Below are 20,692 nucleotides of genomic sequence, written 5' to 3'. Positions count from 1 at the left end.
TTTTTGTTATTTTGCTTTTTTTTTTTGCAGTTGAGAATTTCACTGTTGATTTATTAATTCCTTTTTAGTTAATTTTTGTCCCTTTCTTTATTCCTTTTACTTTGTCCTTACATAACTACCTTATAGTTGATTAACTAAAATGTCACTACTCTATATTTAAGCGTATCATTATCCTGCTTGGAAACTGTCTCTTTTGATCCTGTACATTTTTGTCTTTCATCAAATCTAGAAAATTCTCTCATCTTTTGTATTCATTTTATCATTCTGAACCTTGTTTAATTCTGTATGACTTACCTTTTATTCTTAATTCTTATTTTCAGTGTTACATTTTGAATAATTTCCTTACATTTGTCTTGAGTTTATTAATAACTGTTTAGCTCAATCCAATTTCCTTATCTATTTCCAATAGAAATACTTTTCAATTCTAGAATTTATTTTTCATTCTTTTAAAAAAAAATCTGGTCTTTTTTTTTATTGTGACTCATTATATTTAATGTTTTCATTTTCCCTTTACAACCTTAGTAAGTTCTAGCATGTATCTTTTATGGTCTCTATATGCTATTTCCAGTATTTCCAATATTGCGAGTCTAATCTTAATGTTTGTTAGTTATTTCAAGTCCTGTTTAAAATGGGTTATTTTTTCCTTGTGTAGTTTGCAGCTTTCAATGGCACATTTTACCTAGGGAAATGCTGTGCCCTAGGTTAAGGCATTCCTGTCTTCACAGTTTTTGCTTTTGCTTATGTTAGGCAACCCAGTAGTGCCATTTATCTGATGCTATTTCTTTTTTTTTTTTTTTTAAATTTCTTTAATGTTTATTCATTGTTCAGAGACAGAGTGTGACCAGGGGAGGGAAAGAGAAAGAGGGAGGCACAGAATCAAAAGGAGGCTCCAGTCTCTGAGCTTTCAGCACAGAGCCTGATGCGGGGCTTGAACCCATGATCTGTGAGATCATGACCTGAGCCAAAGTTGGACGTTCAGCCAACTGAGCCACCTAGGCACCCCTGCCTGATTCTATTTCTTATATTAATTTCTCAGCTTTGTGGTCTTTGGACTCATGGAAGTACCATAAATTTGAAACTTAATTAACTAGTATGAGTACAGGCCCTTATTTAGAATTCTTAGGAGAGGTTTGTTTTTGCCCTGACCTCAAATTAAGGCTGAGGCTGACCTGATTCCTTGTCCTCTCCCTCCCTAGGCAAGTTGAGTTCGTTCACTTACTTGTTGTGGCCATCACCCTCTGAGTCTGAAAAAGTAAAGCAGTATTTCTGCTTGCGTTCTCTTTCTCTTGATGAAAGTTTTATGTCATACTGCTTACTGGCTTCACTCCCTCTCAATTCCTGTAGTGTGTAACCCTCCTTCTGCAGGCGCCATTACTGCCCAGGGCAACCACGGAAAGCATCAGCTCAACCTTCCTGGTTTGTTCTGAAAAATCATTAAGTTAATCAAGACCTCAGTTCTGCTCTTAAAAGCATTTAAAGCAATATTGTATCCTGCCTGTCTGGCTGCTTTGTAAAGGATGATTTTCAGCTTTTCTAACTTAGCGTATTGCTGGAAATGGAACAGAGGGGTCATTTAATAGGTATTTTTAGGCAAATAAAATTAAATAATATGCATAAGGATACAAGGCCAAGCAGAAAAGAAAATGAACTTTCCTGATTATTTGCATAGGGGTCTTCTGAAAGTAACCTTAGGATGAAAATTCAGAAGAGTTTTTAAAGCTTTGTATGTAACTAGAAAAGAGAATAAGATATGTAAAATGTATTCTCTTGAATGAGTGTCCAAACTGAAGCACAGTGCATGAATTTTGACTCTTTTCATTTTATCTAACAACTAGATCATGCTTTCTCTATTCAAAGTCAGAGGTGTGAATAATTATTTATGCAGGGATGAAGGGTGTGTGCAAATACAGCTCCTTACTAAAATCAAGAGTTTTTAAAAGTATTTTTGAAATGTTCAAGAAATAATTTTCAGACATATTATGAGTGCTTATATACCACTCACAAAGGGGAGAGCAAACATGTCAAATGACAAATGTTTATTAAATGTCTACTAAGTTAAAGGTATTATAAGTCCTCTTTTCATGTTTACATGGCTTCCAAGTGGCCTACACACACACACACTGCTTTTTTTTTGTTTGGATACATCTTGATTTCTCATTAGTAAGCTCTTCCTCTACTAAAAATTCTAAGTTACCTTGGGGCTAGACCACTGACCAACTTAATCCAATTTTCAGCATGTGAGTTTTTATTAGCCTCGATCCTGTTGGCTGACACCTCTTGGCATCTCACTTCTATCGTGTGATCTACTCATCACCAAGTTTATAGCGTTAACAGCCCTTCTCTCCCACAAAATGCCCTAGAAGTAATTTCCAAGAAATGTTCAACTTTTTCAGGGATTTCCTATGCTTTAATTATTCTACAATTATACCACAGTGCTTTTTTACATCCCCCTGCATCTGTGAAGGCTCTCTCCAAAAGGTAGCCATGGTGTGATTTTGTTCCTGTGATTTTGTTCATTTACCTTATTGAGATTAATAGGGGGGCCCCTGGGTGGCTCAGTCAGTTAAGCATTGGACTTCAGCTCAGGTCATGATCTCACAGTTCTTGGATTTGACTCCTACATTGGGCTCTGTGCTGACAGCACAGCTTCAAATCCTCTGTCTGCCTCTCTCTCTCTGTCCCTACCCACCCCTCTTTCTCTCTCAACATTTAAAAAGTTTTAAGAAAGATTAGTAGAGGACAAAGTGGTATACTTAGAAATAGGATACATTATGAAAAGTGCTCATAGAGTCAATTTATCTCAACAGAAGCATTCATAATGAAATTTTATATATAATTTGGTAACCTAGTGACATTTTTAAGTTGGTAAATTTAAAAATCCTTTTATGTTCTTCTGTAATTTTAATATTTATGTGATGGTGCTATAGAAAACCAATAAACATGAAAGCCCTTGTATCTCATGGGTCTGCTTGGACACATTTCTAGATGCACAGAAAGCAAAAGTAGACCACTGTGTTTCCTAGATGACTTAAGGATTATACGAGGAAATGAACAGAGAATGTCTGATACACATTTCTGATTAAAATGGCATGTAAAATGTTCTCACCTACCTGTTATTTCAAAAGTGATGGATAGGAAAGGTGCAGCACTAGACTTCGATGTACTCTGATATTTACTTTCTGAAATAACAGGGAAATAGCACCATAAGCATTGTTTCTTTTGTTTGTTTTTTTTTTCAAAACAGCTTTGACAAAAGTGGAAACTGTAGATAAACGACTATAATTATAAATAATGTGCGTTCCATTTAGAGATGGTGACGATTTTATTCTCATCTCTTTGCAAAACATGGGAAATTATTAACTCTTTCTTCATCTTTCTGTCTACCCATTCACAGTTCAACCATCCTTCCTGCCACTCATCTTTCCATTAATCCTCCAAACTCTTTGCTGGTTTATCTTATTATATGTCACCATACAGGTGCATTATCCAGGCAGGTTTTTTTTTAATAACCTCAAACCCCACACATGTTATCCAGATTTTACTGTGAAAATTTTAACCTATTTTCTACAAAAGAATGTTCTAACATTTCCTGTAATATATATCACGAAAGCTTCAGGGTGTTTTAGAACGAATACTCTTGGTTTCCTTCATTTAAAAATGTGTTCATTCTGTATTAAAAGAAAGAATGTCTTGAATGATATAGTTAAAATTTACTTTCATTTCACTTTGAGCTCTTTAGAAAATCAATTCATGTTTATGTATCCAATGATCAGCAACATTTACATCAGCTTTCTAGCTACTGCTGACCTCCCCATGGGCAAAGTCTCTTCTTGTCATTTTCGCATAAGGGTAAATTTTATGCCAGCATAAACTGAACACTATTCAGAGCCTACTGGAATTCTGCTCAGCCAGTTGAACAGAAACTGCCCAGGGTTTTACTACCAATTCTTCTCAATAGAAAACTTGTCAAGCCTTTTTTCTAAAGAAGTGGAAATTTTGCTCACCTGAATACTGTAGGGCAAAGGCTGTCATGATTGGGAGGGTTACCTATGGCCTGCAGCAATACATGAATAAAATATGGATGGTTTCCAATATCAAGGAGATATATTTTACCTATTATCCATAGGTACTATCAACAACTTCATAAATATTCTGATGGTATAATTCAATGGACACAGACAAGTTGTAAATATAATACATTATGCTTTGTGACTACTTAATAATATACATCTTGATTTTCTGGAAATTAAATATATTAGCTGCAGGGAGGAGAATTTTTTATAGTCTATTGTGGTGTGAGTCTATTAACAGTAGTGAATATACTAATGTACCAAGTGATTTAATGTGGTCCTCTCCTTGTGGTAAGGTGGACATTACCATTCCTCTAAGTAATGTGATGTGCCAAGATAATAAAGGAATTTTATATGAACTACATATCACTTGTTTTCAGTATTTTTTGTATCAGGAGATTTTATTCTGAGTTAAACCATTTTACTTCAGGTTAAGCTACCTTTTAATAGATTGGTTACACGTGTTCTTCATATTAAGTGCAGTATGAACTGTTTTTGGGGCAGGTCATTCATGGTTATATAATCAGGATTACTTGAGATAAGTACCTTCTTTTTAGGACAGATTGGAGTTATTTGGAGGACTTTCCCTCTCTTTATAAAGTAAACTTTCATTCTTTGGTATTTATTGAAGGAAAATAGAATGTGAACAATCCTCACAACCCACAGTCTAATTATTCTCCATTTACACTTATGTATAGACTTTACACGTCACCCTTTGGATGCTGGCATATTGAGTACGTTTCCCAGTGGGAAATGGTAAGTGCTTCTGGGGAGAAATTCATATAGTCTAAGTTCTGAGGAAAAAAAATGCTGCAACTTTTAAAGAGGATTAACTACTTTTACAAAGACTATATAAAGCTTATTAGTGTTCCTGGTATTTGAAATGAAATGACACAAATTCCCAAGTTATTCATGTTGTACACATACATGATTAATATTAATTTTAGGCAAATTGATTATTTCCATATCCATGGATCTTTGCTTTGGCACTTGCTTTACTCTACAGACGCAATTTAATAATGATGTTCTTTTTGTTTTCCTTTTTCTCTGTAACTTTTTGGTGCTCTGCCATGCTTTTGACAGTGATAGGGAGACTCTGTGGCAAAATGGTGTAAAAAAATACCCAGTTGCAATTCAGAATTCTGAAGGATCTTTTGAAAGTAATAACCCACAGGACATAATTGACATTCAGAAACTAAAACCTGATCTACCTCTAGCAATGAAATTATACTACTCTGAAAGGACTGCTATAATAAATCCACCTAACAGTGTTAAAAATGTGGCCATTAAAATGGCCAAGAAAATATTAATGTACTAACATTACATGTTTTATGCTACTTCCTTACAACCTCAAGAAACATTAGTAGTAAAATGTATCCCTAGGCTAGATTCCTAAATGAGTTGGTTGACATGCTACGTAAAGTTAGTGAATACAAAACAATTAAATTTTGCAAGCTGCAAATGCAGAATTTCAGTGCTTATTTTCCATGAATTGCTGGTCACTGGTGCCACTCATTTTAGGGGGAAGCAGAGGAGTCCTATCTTCTTCTTCATCTTCTTTTTTTTTTTAAACACTCATTTCTCTTGGTTCTTTCCCTTTCTTCTGGGCATTCTTCATCAGATTTCTTTTCTGAATATTCTCCTATTTTGGGTCTTTATCCTTATTCTTTTCCCTTTCCAACCAACATATTTGCTGGGAAATACTACCCTATCATATTTACAACTTGCCAAATACAACATACTCATCTTTCTTGGCAAGATTTCTCATTTGTTTTTGATGTTCTTCATCCATGGGTTTCAATATATGCTTTCTCTTCTGTTTGGAATAAACTTCCTTGCGTTCCTGACCCACTTATTATACGGGATGTGTGTGTCATCACTCAGCTCTAATTCCACTTCTGCTATGTTTCTGTTTCTATGATAGCCCTACAGCTATTCTAAAACTCAAGGTGTAATATATTTTATACTGTATTATAACCACTGGTTTCTGTGCCCTCATGATAACCATGAGGACTTTCCTGACACAAATTTTGTCTTGATATTTCCATCCATATCACCTCACACAATTTTTGAAATTCTGTTGGCCACTAATAGATATTTATTTAATGGACTAATGATAGGAATCCTGCTCTCCCTCAGGAAGAGGGAAGGTAAGAAGGTGTTTTTATAACATGCTTAAAAATATTCATATTTGTAGAGAGTTAAGAGCAATTAATTTTTTTTAATTTTTGAAATGTTTTTATTTCTGAGAGAGACAGAGACACAGCATGAGCAGGGGAGGGTCAGAGAGAGAGGAAGATACAGAATCTGAAGCAGGCTCCAGGCTCCAAGCTAGAGCTGTCAGCACAGAGCCCGATGCGGGGCTCGAACCCACGAACCATGAGATCATGACCTGAGCCAAAGTTGGACACTTAACCGACCAAGCCACCTAGGCACCCCTAAGAGCAATTAATTGAATACAAGCTTAATCCTATAATGATTAGAAGTTGAGTAATATTAATATATAATAATATATACTGTTAGCCTTGACCATCTTGGACTCATTTATCCTTTTGCACACTTATCACATCAGGTTCCCAAATTGATATTTAAACAACAAGCACGTTTCTAAGACAGGTTTTTCAAATCAAAGGGTTTAATCAAAGGTTTTTTAAAAAGTCATGCCGTTACTATTTTTAAATGTTTATTTATTTTGAGAGAGAGAGAGAGAACACGAGAGGGGGAGGCACAGAGAGAGAGAGAGAGAGAGTGAGAATCTCACTCAGGCTCTGTGCTGTCAGTGCAGAGCTAGACATGAGGATCAAATTCAGGAACCCATGAGATCAGGAGCTGAGCAAAGGTTGGATACTTAACTGAGTGAGCTATCTATTTTTTTTTTAACTATAGTTGTACTCTGTACTTATTCTGTATTTATTTCATTTAAATTCAAATTGAAAATTTCACACAATACCATAATTAACCTATTTTTCAGCCATATTATAAACAGCAAAAGGGGTTGCCCATTTTACAAGCAGATTTTACATCTTATATAAGGAAACTCTGGCCTTTAAAATAAATGACAATTCTATGGGTATACTTACAAGATGGTTTATTTTATATTTATAATTAATTATACCTGCTAAATTTTGACTCAGAGTCTACAGTCAGAATATTTAAAAGACTTGTCAGTAAATCAGAACTGACCAGGGACAGAACTGGATTAAATTTTTTTTACAACTAAAATTTAAATTACTGTTCACTGTAGTAGGTATTAGCCATGATGTGAAGACCGTTATAGCTATTCATGTTCCAGATATCTGTATCCATCTCTCTCCTTACAGGGTGACTCCATGCTAGTCCCCATGCGTAAGTTGTAAAGAGGAAGAAGACAGTTTACCTTCTCTGTCCTTGTGGGTGTTTAAGTGAGAGAGGAGGTTTTCATTGGTCTGCACACAGTATACCTCTCGGGTCTGGACCCCTCCTCCACAAAGGGCTGTCTGGTTGCCCCGCCTCTTGTCCTGCTGACTGAGCAAAGGGTCCACCCGGCACTCCGTCCACTCTGTAGTTCTCCATCCGTACCTAAAGAAAGAAAATGCAGATTGTGGCAACCATATTGATTCAAAAAAACTTTGCTCTGCTCTTCTTATATATATTTTTTGTTAAAAAATTTAACCTAAAAAACACTTTCCTCTTGAATTAATCACAGACTACTACATCTATGGTACAGATTCAGGTTCAATTTCTTCTCCTCTATCCTCAGCACTGCTCCACTTAAAGAGGGGTTAAATTTAGGATGATCCTGTTTTAATTGCAATTACTGGAAGTTGCTTATAAATATTTTATGAAAAGAGAGCATAATGCTGAAAACATAAAATTTTATGTTCAATTAAACTGAACTCAGGCTTGCCCTTTCTTGATGCTTATAAACAAAGGAGGATTGAATCTGAGAATGGAAAACATTCTAAATGACGATCAACCCAAACATTTGTTTTGCCTTTAATAAAATGGATGAAAATTGCTACTTCATAGTGGATCAAAATTATAAGTGTGTGTTAGGATTAAAAAATACAACAATTCAGAGTTTTCTCTTTTTGTGAAGAATGAGTGTTTTTCTGTAGCACTAAGAATCCCTGATGAGTGCCTGATGAATGTTGAAAAGAGCTGACGTTTCTAATCAGTGAAACACAGGAAAGATGATCTGTGGTTCTAAATTAAAGCTCCAATCAACATTAGGTTGTGAAAGAAATGTAGGGGGCTTGTCAGACCAACATGTGCTTCAAAGAGATAGCCGGGAACCATTTCCCGATGCCACTACAGATAAAATGTGATGGCATTTCCCCACCTCAAGGAAAATGGATATTCTGAAAGCACAAAGAAAATGGCTCATCTAGCACTTCATGTCACTTTAACCAAGATGCTTCCTTGGTAATCAGATTAACAGCCAATACAGGTTTAAATGGATGTGCTAATGCCCATCTCAATTAGACAAAAAAGTTAAACGGGTCTTCAGATGTCTGATTTAGGTGCTTTGCTTTGTCGATTGTAAAGTTTCATGAGAGTAAACCTGACCTTCATATTCATTTTTTATTTTTCAAACTGGGTGAACACAGGTGCAGGACTGGAGCATCAAGGAACAACACTCTTGACATATGTTTATAAAGGAAGAACAGCACTCAGGTAAGTTAAAAAACAAAACAAAACATGGATAATTAATGCCTCGAGTCAGAGGGTGGGTGGGGGTTGTCCAGGAAAGTGAAACCAAGCAAGTCATTCTTTGGGAGAGTTAAAATGAAAATTTCACTTCTTACAGAATGGAGTCTAAAATTAGTATTTTTCTTTTAGGACAGTGTTTGTAAAATGGTATATTATTTTTTCCCACTTAGAATTTGTAAACATCACTATTTCTCAACACACCAATCAGTCAAAACCAAATGGGTACACGAACATGCAAGGTGGGGAGACATCACTACAGAAGCTGCCATCTCTTATTTACTCACGTGGCACAGGGGACAACTGTGTCTCCTTGAGATGCACAGGGTTCTCTTTCTTCAAGTTCTGGACACTCTTTCTCGCTGCCAATAGGAAACTGCCTAATGATCCGGGTCCTGACACGAGTACCTTTCGGGGATGCCAGGTCATGGCACATGTTGGAGCAGGGACTCCATTCTGACCACTCTGACACCTGGCACTCTTTGGTGATCACACAGGACTGGAAGGTCATTGGCAGCTTCTCTTGTTGGCAGAAACTGCAAAAGAACATTGGGATTCTCATCACAGACTAATGAGCAGTTACAAACTTTGTCTTCTACACTCCAGAGTAAAATAAGCTCGGACATTTTTATTTCTACTTGGAGGTACAATTCCAATTTCATTGAAAATATATCAGCGTTTATGATGTGTAAAAGCAGTTAGATGCAAAGCTAACATTTGCATTTCCTCCTATTTTGTAAGAGTTGTTAAGCTGTTCATAGAAAATAGAAAATAAAGGGACTAAGCAAAATTAACTGAAACTAAGTTTACCACATCATTCTTTTCACTCATTCCAGATTTGTTTTAATTTAGGAAATGAGGAACCAAGAACAATTAACATATAATTTTCATTGTTTAGTGATTTAAATAACCATGCCTGGCTAACTTAATACAATATTGTTTTAATAGGAAAAAAAAAAACTAAATATAAGATTAATATTATTTAAATAAAATTTTTTTAACATTTATTTATTTTTTGAGAGACAGCACAGAGCCTGATGTGGGGCTCAAGCCCATGAACTGTGAGATCATAACCTGAGCTGAAGTTGGATGATCAACTGACTGAGCCATTCAGGCGCCCCATAAGCTTAACATTATTATTAATATCATTTGGAACTTTAGCCATTACAACTGCATGCTTATTCAAGTACATCAACTTTTGTAGTCCACACTTTAATATAAATATATGGGTATCTTACTTAAATACATCATAAGCATTAGGAATATAAATCTATTTATATATTACAGATATGCTCTAAATAGATGTCTCATATTTACTTATCAGTGAAGTATTTATATTCAAGCTTTTATCTCTCTACTCCTACTTGAATTAGAGGGATGTTGGATTCTAAATTGTAACATATACCTATGAAGATGAAGATGATGTTATGAAAGTCGATGGCTATGGGCATATGCACTTTGAGTGGTTTTTCTGGAATTGGATGGCCTTGTGCTGATTCTTAGTTGAACTCTTGCCGTTCTCAATAACCAACAGTGCATGTTTACAAGACACAGGCAGTCTGTCGCCATGATAGAGCCATCTGTTCCAGTGGGAGAATGCACTGATAGTTCTGTCTTGTCATTCAGGTGCTATATTTAACTATGGTAACTAACCATACCAAGAGGCAGGTCCATTTTAATGTAACAACTCACATTCAATCTTCTTGATTCTACTGGCATGTGAATGAAAATTGCATTCCTAGAAGACATTTAGAGCTCAAAGCATCAAAGTCAATTTGTCTGAGCTAAGAGGTCTGGGAAGAAGAATCATCCGGGAATAGTGGTAAAACAGCCCTGTGAGTCAGCTCTGTTTTTCTTCTAACAACGGAGAAGATCAAAACTCAATTTTTACTCAAATGGCAGGTGCTGGTTATTTATGATACATTAGATACAACACTACAGAGCAAGACTTCCTCTGTGATGAGTAAGTTTTCATTCTTGCATTTATGAGTTCATTCACAAAGGTCAGGCAAACTAGTAACCAAATCTTGACCTCTAATGAGTCTCTTTACAAACCTCTCCATAATTTCCTCTTAGATACAATTCTTATCTTTCTTGAGATTGTTTTCATATTAACACACTTATATTATCCTCTATGTAATACTAAGTTCATGTTTCATGTAGAGGCAGAGGGATTAACAATTCCTCTTAACCTTTTGTAGAGAATCTTACCATCAGTTAACTGAGTTATTTAGTTGCCCTAGAAATCTGATAAAAACTGGGAACTCAGCTATGTTAGTAGATTGTATTATTTATGATAAAATTACTCCTTTGGTTCTATTCCATCTACACTGGAGAAAGTACAAATACCTGATAGACAGTCACAGTTTGAACTTCTCTGAAATGTTGCAACTCTAGGGGCAGGGCTTATGTTGTTATAGGGACCTTACAGGCTACAACAATGGGGTTGCTTCAAGAGATACCAGCTTCTGTGGGTCATGAGACTTTTAATCCAAGCAGCTCTTGGGCTTGTCTGATGTAGAATTTTTCTTCCATTTGAGCTGTGCTTCATGGGTTTCTAGGAAAATTTCCTCATCTGGAATATCTGATCTGCACTCATGTCAAGTTCCTATTCTATATCCTTCAAAAGCAGACGTGATGCCAAACATGGCCTATGGTATACTCTTGGAGTCTTATGTATGTGCAGCCTAAGTTTAACACTTCATTTGATACCCCCAACAATAGTCTTATGTGGGTGCCATTCTAATTTCCATTTTATAGGGAAGAAGTCTCCAAAAGGTTAGGAAACATGTTCAAGAACATCTATCTAGCAATTAGACTAAATTTTGAGGTTGGATTTCTAAAAATCAGAGCCCATTTTATTAACCATGTTTTCCTACTTCTCACAATTTAGACTGTAAATCTCGGTTTGTTAGGGCAAATTCTTTAGCTGAGGCCAATACCAAAGTTACTGGCTAACTGTGAATCAACTAGTATCACTGTTTCAGCACATGTACTTTACCATCCATGCACTTTGTAAATATGCTACTTGTCCTAAGGAGGAATTAATGATTATGAAAGAGCCACAACAAATACAGTTCCCTGTTAAATATTAATTTTCAGAACAGGCCCAAAATGTAAGAAATGAGCAGCATAAACATAAAAACAGTCTTAAGTTATATTATGTTAATATGTGACAATATATTACTTATCAATCAATTATATTTCCCCTAATTTTCCAATATCCCAAACAATTATTTCAACAAACATGTATTAAGTAACTCTAAATATTGGGCTTTGGATATACAAAGTCAAGATTAGAATAATTAAGTTGCAAGCATATGATTCCACTTGGAGAGGCAAAGAAAGTTATGTGAAGTAGTAGGTCACTATGGTGAATTTTAAACAATGTATTTGAATTTGTCAGACTGAGATAAAGACAATTTATGGAGCTGTGAAATAAAAGAGCCATTGGTTGGTGGGGAAAATACCAATTTTTTCCTTCGCCTCAATGTAAGGAGTGTGTATTGTACAGAGGCTATAAGAGTGGAATTGAAACCCAGGCTGGATCAAGGGCAGTTACGAGACCAGAAAAGTAATTCTGTGAGTGAGAGCATCACTGAAAGATGTGCAGCAAAAAGGACATGGTATGTGCATTTTATATAAATTTTGATGGTGATGTAGAGGGTAGAATATTAGGACACAAGATAAGAGGCAGGAAGACTAGGATAATGATGATGATGTCATTGATTTAATATAATGCATATATCAATAAATACAAACATATATTGAATGCTTACGACATGCCAGACACTGTTCAACCTAACAGGTATGCTCATGAACATGAGGTTAATTTTCATTGAATGTCTACTATGAACTTTGTGCTGTGTTGAACTTTGCCTAAAACATCTAATGTAATCCTCAAAACTAGTTCGTAAGGTGGAAAGCATTTCTGTGTTTAAGATAAGGAAATGAAATCTAAATGTCTCCTCTAAGTCTAGAAAAAAACAGAACTGGGATTCCAACTAAATCTTTCTGCTTATGAAGTTTAGGAAGGGCTCAACAAAGATAATGGCAAAAGAAACTGAAAGGAGCTACCAAGTATAAGAAAAGAGGAGGTAGAAATCATGCAACCTGATGGATAGTTGAACGGGTTAAAAGAAGTAGGCATTAAATAACTTGGAAGTTTCTAACTCTGGTGATTTGGGGAACAGCACTGTGTTTCTTTGAAATGGAGAACATGGAATGAGAAGCAAGTTTTCTGGCAGTTGATAAATGAGTTTAACATTTATGTCTTGATCTGATATGGAGATTTCCAGGACATATCCAAGAGGCAGAAATGTTCAGTAGGCAGATTCAGAATTTAAGGTCAGAGTTCAGTTGAAAGTTCTGGGTGGCTTGTATACTTTTAATAACCACAAGTGTATCAGAGTTGAAAGCCAAGGCTTTGGGGGTAGCTGAGGGGTCTCACACGGGGGCTCATTTCAGGTCTTTGTAAGCCCATTTTGTGACTGTTAATGAGACTAAGCACAAGATCCACATGATCCATGGTTACTAATTATGCAGCTACCATCCTGTACCATTCTCTCCTTTAGTCTGGTCATGTAAACAGTTGACTCTAAGAATTCAGGGCAACTTTACACTTTGATTCATTATGGTTTTCATGAGAATATGCCCCTCTGGGAAAGTCAAAGGCATAGGCTATGCTTCTGCAAGGGCAGCCTGGTAGAAGCAATGATGCTCACTGTGACAGTTTCCTTTTCATTATATGGTACATTCAGGGTAGCCCAGATGGCCAAGCCTTAATGGAACAAAAGCTCGACTTTGAGACAGAAGCAGATGCTGTTTAGTATACCTTGTAAGAGATAAAAAGTAATCAGATAAATATTGAAAACAAAATGAAAAAGTAGAGAGCAGAATTCAATAGTTGTCTTTAAAGAGGCTTCATTAAGAGAGGACAGAACACAGACATTTCTGACAGTTACTTTCAAACTCTGATTATCCACATCCTTAACATTTTTAATTTCATGTCAAGGTTAAAACTGATAAATTAGAAATTTCTTTTTAATTTTAGAGTGAGAGAGAGGAGAAGGGCAGAAGGAGAGAGACAGAATCTTAAGTGGGGCATGACCCCATGACCTTGGAATCATGACCTGAGCCAAAACCAAGAGTCAGACACTCAACCGACTGAGCCACCCAGGCACCACGATAAGTTTCCTTTTTGATAATTCAAGTTATTCAAGTAATATAAAAATAGAATGCAAGAGAATTTCAAATCTTTTTTTTCCTAAAATTATTTCTGAAGCCCATTTAACAATCATAACATCTGTGAAAATATATCTTCTTTCTGAAGGTAGCCTCATTCATCTCCTAAAATACCACTATCCTTTTTTTAGCTTCTTAAATAGAAACTTCCAAGACCCTCATTTTCTCAGGATCAAATCCCAACTTTCCTTTCTGGTAACCAAAGCTCTCCATTACCTGTCACTGATTCTGCTGCCCTCCCTTGGATTGTCATTTGGCCAGAATGAACTTTCGGTCCTGCTCTCCAATAGCCTGCAGCTCTGTTCACTGTCCTCAGTGAATCCAGACAGGAGTAGCTCATTTCTTTCACTACTTTCATCTATATTATTTGCCATTCAGAATCCTATCCCCCCTCTTCTTTGCTTCTCTGAAATAAACTCGCTCAAAATCTAGACAGTATGGCCATAATGCTCAGAAAAAGTCTTCAAATGTGGCTTGAAGCACCTCTGCCCCAAACAGTACCATGTGAAAAATGTTCCCTCTGATGGGAAGCAGATAAAATTATAGACTGAAAATATGACATCATAAACTATTACCAAGGAATGAGTGTCCCTTATAAATAAGTAGGTTAAATATCTACATTGAGCTGGCAAAAAAGTGGCACCTTGTGAAACCCATTTGAAGCCTCTTTGCTTAAATTCCTCTTTTAATACCCTTTTCTCTTGATAGATGAAAAGAAACAACCTTTTTCCCTTTCTGTTCATACTAAGACCAAAAAAAAAAAAAATCAAAAAAAGTTATGGTTGGATGTCCTCATGGCTCATTGTTTCTAATCCAGAGAAAGTAATAAAGTGGTCAAAATAGCTTCTTATTGTCTGCAGCAGCCTAACATCTGCAGTTTGGAGCCCTTGAGATGGAAATTGTTCCTGAAAGCTTAGCATACTCTCTCTAGCGTTTTGCTACTCAAAGTTAGGTCTGCAGACCAACCACTGTAATTAACTGGAAGCTCATTAGACATGCAGAATCTCAGATCCCAAGACTGTTCTATGGAATCAGAATCAGTATATTAATGACATCTAGCTGATCTATAAGCACAACCACCTTTGAGAACGTTACTGGTCTCAAGCAGGTCTCGAGCTTACTCTCCTGGCTATTCCAAAAGTATAGGCCATTTCATATGTATATTTGACAAATAAATCTGTATCAATAGAGACTTCTTAGATAAGAGAAACTGAATAGATCACACAGTGAAATTCATTACCAGATATTAAATGGTTTGTAAAATTAATTGGATAGGCTGTATGAGAAGGCATTCAAGCCAAGCTCCCAAGACAACTTCCAGCCCTCAGAATCACACTGCCATTTCTCTAATCCATAAAGCTGCTTTTTGTGGCTATAGGAAGCCACTTTTCTGGCACTAACTTCCCTGTGAAATGGTTACTTCTTTCCCTTCCCAAGGATCTCAGTTCAGATTCCAAGCCCAGCTCTAGCACATTATTGGAGTCTAAATCACATCCAGGCTGCAACCAACTTTGAAAAATATGATTTAGTTTTCTGCCTTTGTAGGATAGGAAAATCCTACAAGAACAGTGCTATTCAAAACGTGGTCCACAAACGAGGGCGACTATTTGTTAAGGGTATGCAATAATCGAAGCACGAGGGATAAAGTACCCAGGCAATTTTGCAGCAATATGAAGTTTGCAATACCCAAGCACATGATCTGTGGATGTAATCTGATGAATACGGTATAGGCCAGTTTTGTTAATGTAGAATTTTGTGGTCAGATGCATATGGCATGAGCTATGTGCTAAACATATACAATAGAACTGATCAGGAGGAAATCAAACACAAACAAAAATGAACACCAGAAGCCAACATCTGACCCTTTTCTGTAGAGAGTTTGAAGAGCACCACATTGGAGGAGTGCGATGACTGATGAGCCAGCCCATCTGCAATACTTCCTGAACTCAGTTCAATTCCTACTCCCTTATTTCCATTATTAGGCATATGGAATGTGATGAGTTCATAGGATTTTCAGAAACATAAATCATTTTATCACTTAAGAACATATTATTTGTAAATAAAATTCATAGCAATATATCTTTTTTAGTTGTAGAATTAGTCTATAAGCGTTTATAATATTCTCATTGAATTAAAGAACACATTTTCTTCCCATAAAGATACAAATGCAGTAAATAACACTATTCATGTCATAGGTGAGTATTCTATATAAAGGATATTATCCTAAATCTTCTTGCATATTAATAAGCATTCCAAAATTTAGTAATAAGAACAAATTACAATTTGGTGTTCGGAGTAGATTAAGGTATCACTTTGCTTGTATAAAGGAAAATGTATGTGTAGGCTTTATACACTGTTGTAACAGTAGAATCATGTATTTAATTTGATTAGGTATTTTTTTCCCAAGAATGAAAGTGGTTGTTCCAATGGTGGCCAGCAAAATGTTAGGGTAATGGGACTTAAGACACAAAGAAAATATTACTGTAATTCTACTGACAATCTGAGGAAAAAGACATGCTTTTCAAAGTTGATACATTTCTCATACATACTAAGATAGCCAGCATCCCATTGACAGTCATGCCTTTAGTCCCATCTCTTATGCTTACATACAAACAGATTTAATTTTAAAATTATATTCAGAGATTAGTATAAGAACATAATGCTCAGATATATTTATTTTTCCTACTAATCTACTATTGGCTTTTTCAGTGATAAAAATGAACAGACCCAGAGGATTGCCCAGTTTTTCTGGGTCCCCAGTTTGTAGCAAGAGGGAAAATGATGCTATGCTCATTATCAAGAGACCCAAGAAATTCCTAAACGGCTACTTTTGAGTGGCATGGCCCATCAGGTAGAGATTACTCTGCTTCACAACTTCCCACAAAGTGAAATTACATTTTCCTAAAAGACCTCTCAGTTCTCTTTCTTCAATAAAATTGAAGACTCTTAAGGTTTCACAGCCTAACCAATCTAAATTTATACTGGCTTGTGTGTTCAGATTGAATCTTTAAAAAAGAGATTTCTCCTATCTTTATATTCAAGTTGCATTCTTTTTATTTAAACACAAAATTAGATTTCCTGTAATTTACCACTTATTTATCAATTTGAATGAACAGTTTGCAAATTTTCTGACCTAATTTCATTCTCTAAGTGTGCCCTTTCCTTTACAAAATTCAGCAAGTTAGAAGCAATAATTCTTATGGAAACAAAATGCATGCACAGTCAAACCGCTTTCCTTATAAAGGCAGAGGTCTTTCCCCTTGCTTTGATGTTTGAAAATCTTTTGTTGAGCTGCAGGGGAATGTTGCCAAATGGTGTCACCTGCCAGCTGGAGTGATCATATGCTCCCTATTAAAGCTGAGGGCCACGCTGCTGGTCAGCAGCTGAATGTGAGGATATCAGCACAGCACGTATTTAGTAACGGGATAAACTGCTACAGCAATGAGGGCTCCCTGGAAGAGCCAGTACATACATTTTCTATCCTCTCACACAGCACATGCTTTCATGCAGCTGCTTCCTTATCACCCATGCTGTTCCAGGTGGCGAACCACAGTGAAGCTTTGTAGCACAATCCCAAAGCCACCCCAAGTGAGAATTCTACATAGCTGTATGAGACAGGGTAAAAACCATCCACCAGACTTCTAAAATGGCATTACGTGGCATGATTAATTTTGGCACTTCTTCTCATCCAAATCATTCTTTAACATTAAGGAATTTCTATCAGTTTTTTAAAAACTCAAACTAAACAAAAAGAGAATAACCCCAGGGCTGTTTTAGGTATTATTTTGGGCTCTGCACCCAATTTCAATGTATGGAAGCAAGGGTCTCCCAGTAGCAGTGAGCAATTCAATTCAACATGGACATTATCCACCTGGAGATACTGTCAGATTCCAGAAGTTAAGGGTTCAATCCTGCTTGACTGCCCCCAGCCCTCTGCAGATGCCAGTTCCAAGTCCAGGTTATCACCTGTGCTTCTGACCAATCAGCTATAGACCAGAGGTTCCGAAGACCCTCTTCTTGGGTTTGACATACCTCAGAGAAACATTTGATTTCCTAGATTACCAGTTTATTATAAAGGGGTACAACTCAGGAATAGATGGAAGAGCTTCAGAGGACAAGACACAGACAAAGGGTGCAGAACTTCCATTGCCTTCTCCAACCCCAACACTCTTGTTCCACCCAGCACATCCAGAAGCTTTCCAAACAGCATTCCTCTGGGTTTTTACGGAGGTCTCATTACCCAGGCATGACTGATTAAATCACTGGCCACTGTTGACTGATGGAATGTCAAGCCCCTCTGCCCTCCTAGGAGGGCTGGGGTGGGACTGCAATTCCCAACCCTTCAATCACTGGGTTGCCTTCAATAAAGACTAGCCTGCACTTGTGCTTTCCAAAACTCACCTCATTAACATAATAAAGGCACCTTTCTCTCAACATTTATGAAATTCCAAGCGTTTTGGGATCTGCAGGCCAGGAACTGTTGAGGAAGACCAAATATATATTTTTCTCATATATCTCAGTATTGGGTATTAATTATTTAAGAGAAGTACCAAGTTCTTCTGTTCAAACATTGATTAACTGTCATAAGTTTTATGACAAATGGAAGAGAAAGAGGAATCAAGTCAAATATATCCAAGTTAAGGGACAGAAGTTAAAGGCAAGAAAGCTTTGGGGGCAGTGATTAGTGACTGGAAAATTTTTCTATGTTGACTAAAACAGTGGATTCCATTAAGATGCACCTAACCTAGCCAGCTTTCCTGCTTCATCTGGTGGTCCCAGTGATTACTGAAACTAGGATAGCACCTAATCATAAAATGTAATGAATAATTCATAAAAATGTAAGAATACCAGTGCAATTATTCTAAGAATGCCAACTTTTCCTGCTTTTGATCACTGATTCTAGAATGTTTCCCTGCTCTTTTTCTTTTCTCTCTGAACTTTAACCCTCTGAGATGAAAACCCATAACCCTAACTTCAAATAAAATAACTATGGACAAATTATTATTTATTTCAAATACAATAGCTCCCAAACTGAATTCAACATTTCCCCCTCAAACTAGTTTGCTGCATCTCTCTCCCATTCCTCCTGATTCTTCACTGTCAACTCCACCCATGCCAATTTAGTGACAAGTTATCAAAAATCCTTATAGAGAGCATCCTTCCCAATCATGTCTGGTCCCCATTTCCACTTTCACGGTCCTGAGCCACATGTTCTTTGTCTTGTGACAGAAGTAGGAGGATCTGTGTTGTAAACACTATCTTGCATTACCCTGTCAGAATGACCTTCCTGATACATTTTTATGTATCCAATTTATCACCCACTCAAGAACTCCCAAGGACTGGCTTGGAGTTCACTTCGTTCAGTTGGAACCCTTCCTTCTGGCTTTCAAGGCCTTTCTCACCATCCTTATCATCTTCCCATGATAGGGGATATGGCAATGTGGCATGCCAACTGTACCTGTCCATTTCTTTACAGCTCCTGGTTCTCTCTCATTTCTTTTGGCTATCTTAACCTTTCAAAGACTTGGTCTAGCCCATCACATTTTTAGTGAATATTGAATTTAAGGGGGAGGGGGAGGTGAATTAAAATACTGAATTTAGATTAGCAAATTATGGGTCCAGAACTGAGGTGATTTATGTTAATAATAACTCATTTGATAAAGAGACAGAGATGGTCCACAAGAAGAGTGGACCATCAAGGATTGAGAAAGAGGGTGAAGTGGTTCAGATCAGGTAACATTTAAATAAGGGAAGAAATTCTGCTTCACACAGAGAAGGATTCTAAAATATTATTGTTTTTTGTTTTTTTTTTAAACATGTAAAGAGCTGCCTGAAAAGAGATGAGGTCTGGAAGGATTAAAGCGGAATCCAGGCAAACCATTAGGATAGGGCAGTGTGTGCCCTCTAGGGAGGGAGGGTAAAGGGACTTCAATGAGAGGTACTACTGGACCTCACCCCCAGTCCATCCACACATGCCTCTTTAGTCTATGTTTTTTAATATTGATATCAATGCTAAGTTTTGCTTAATTAAATATTCTGGTGTCATTTCTGGGTGGAAGGGTGCCATTTTTTTTTCCCTCTTTTTACCTAGTGGCAGAAAAAAAGAGAGTTGGCCTGGAGAGAGTGGAAAGACTTGCATACTTGCCCTTCTTTGTAACAAGATCTTGAATAAATCAGTGATTCTCTCCAAATCTCTCAAGTAGAGACATGAACATTTGGCTTTTCTATTTTACAGCATAGCTGTGAGAATCATGTGAGTAACTGACAGGAAAACTACTTGAAAATGGTTAATTCCTACAAATGTGAGGTATGAAGATGATGGCAAAGATTAGGCAAAGAAACTTACATATTTGAATCTAACTTGCATACTAACTTTCTCCTCTGAAAGCTACCTCAAGTCTCAACCTAAAATGGTTACCTCTGCGGACACACAAGGAGACATGTGATTATTTACTCTTTCTTGTTCATCTCTAATTTGTGCATGTATAATACTGCTTTCTCTTTTACTGAAGCACAGTCTCCCTTAAATACTTCAGCTTTCTTTTTTTCTTTTTTTTCAACTTCGAGAAGAAATAGTGACATATGCTCATTGATAAACTACATGGTTAGGTCACCAAACAGGAAGAACCCATTGCCAATGTAACAGGTGACGGTAGTGATGAGTATTTTAAATGTAATAAATCTAAAGA

The 20,692-nt window shown here is 36.6% G+C and overlaps 1 protein-coding gene across 1 annotated transcript in view; it reads right to left on the bottom strand.

Moving 5' to 3' along the window:
* Positions 1 to 20,692, bottom strand: part of THSD7A (thrombospondin type 1 domain containing 7A) — a 431,097-nt gene that overhangs the window by 200,266 nt on the left and 210,139 nt on the right. Inside the window, exons 3-4 of the mRNA XM_039216623.1 lie at positions 9,047 to 9,295; positions 7,447 to 7,628 (exon numbers count right to left, since the gene is read on the bottom strand). Coding sequence (XP_039072554.1) covers positions 7,447 to 7,628; positions 9,047 to 9,295 — 431 coding nt within the window. The remainder of the gene's footprint in view (positions 1 to 7,446; positions 7,629 to 9,046; positions 9,296 to 20,692) is intronic.

This window comes from Hyaena hyaena, unplaced genomic scaffold, assembly GCF_003009895.1.
Source record: "Hyaena hyaena isolate Hyena2069 unplaced genomic scaffold, ASM300989v1 scaffold_646, whole genome shotgun sequence".
NCBI classification, from domain to species: Eukaryota; Metazoa; Chordata; class Mammalia; order Carnivora; family Hyaenidae; genus Hyaena; species Hyaena hyaena.
The sequence above is the reverse complement of the archived record's forward strand: the minus strand, read 5'-3'. Positions and strand labels throughout refer to the sequence as shown.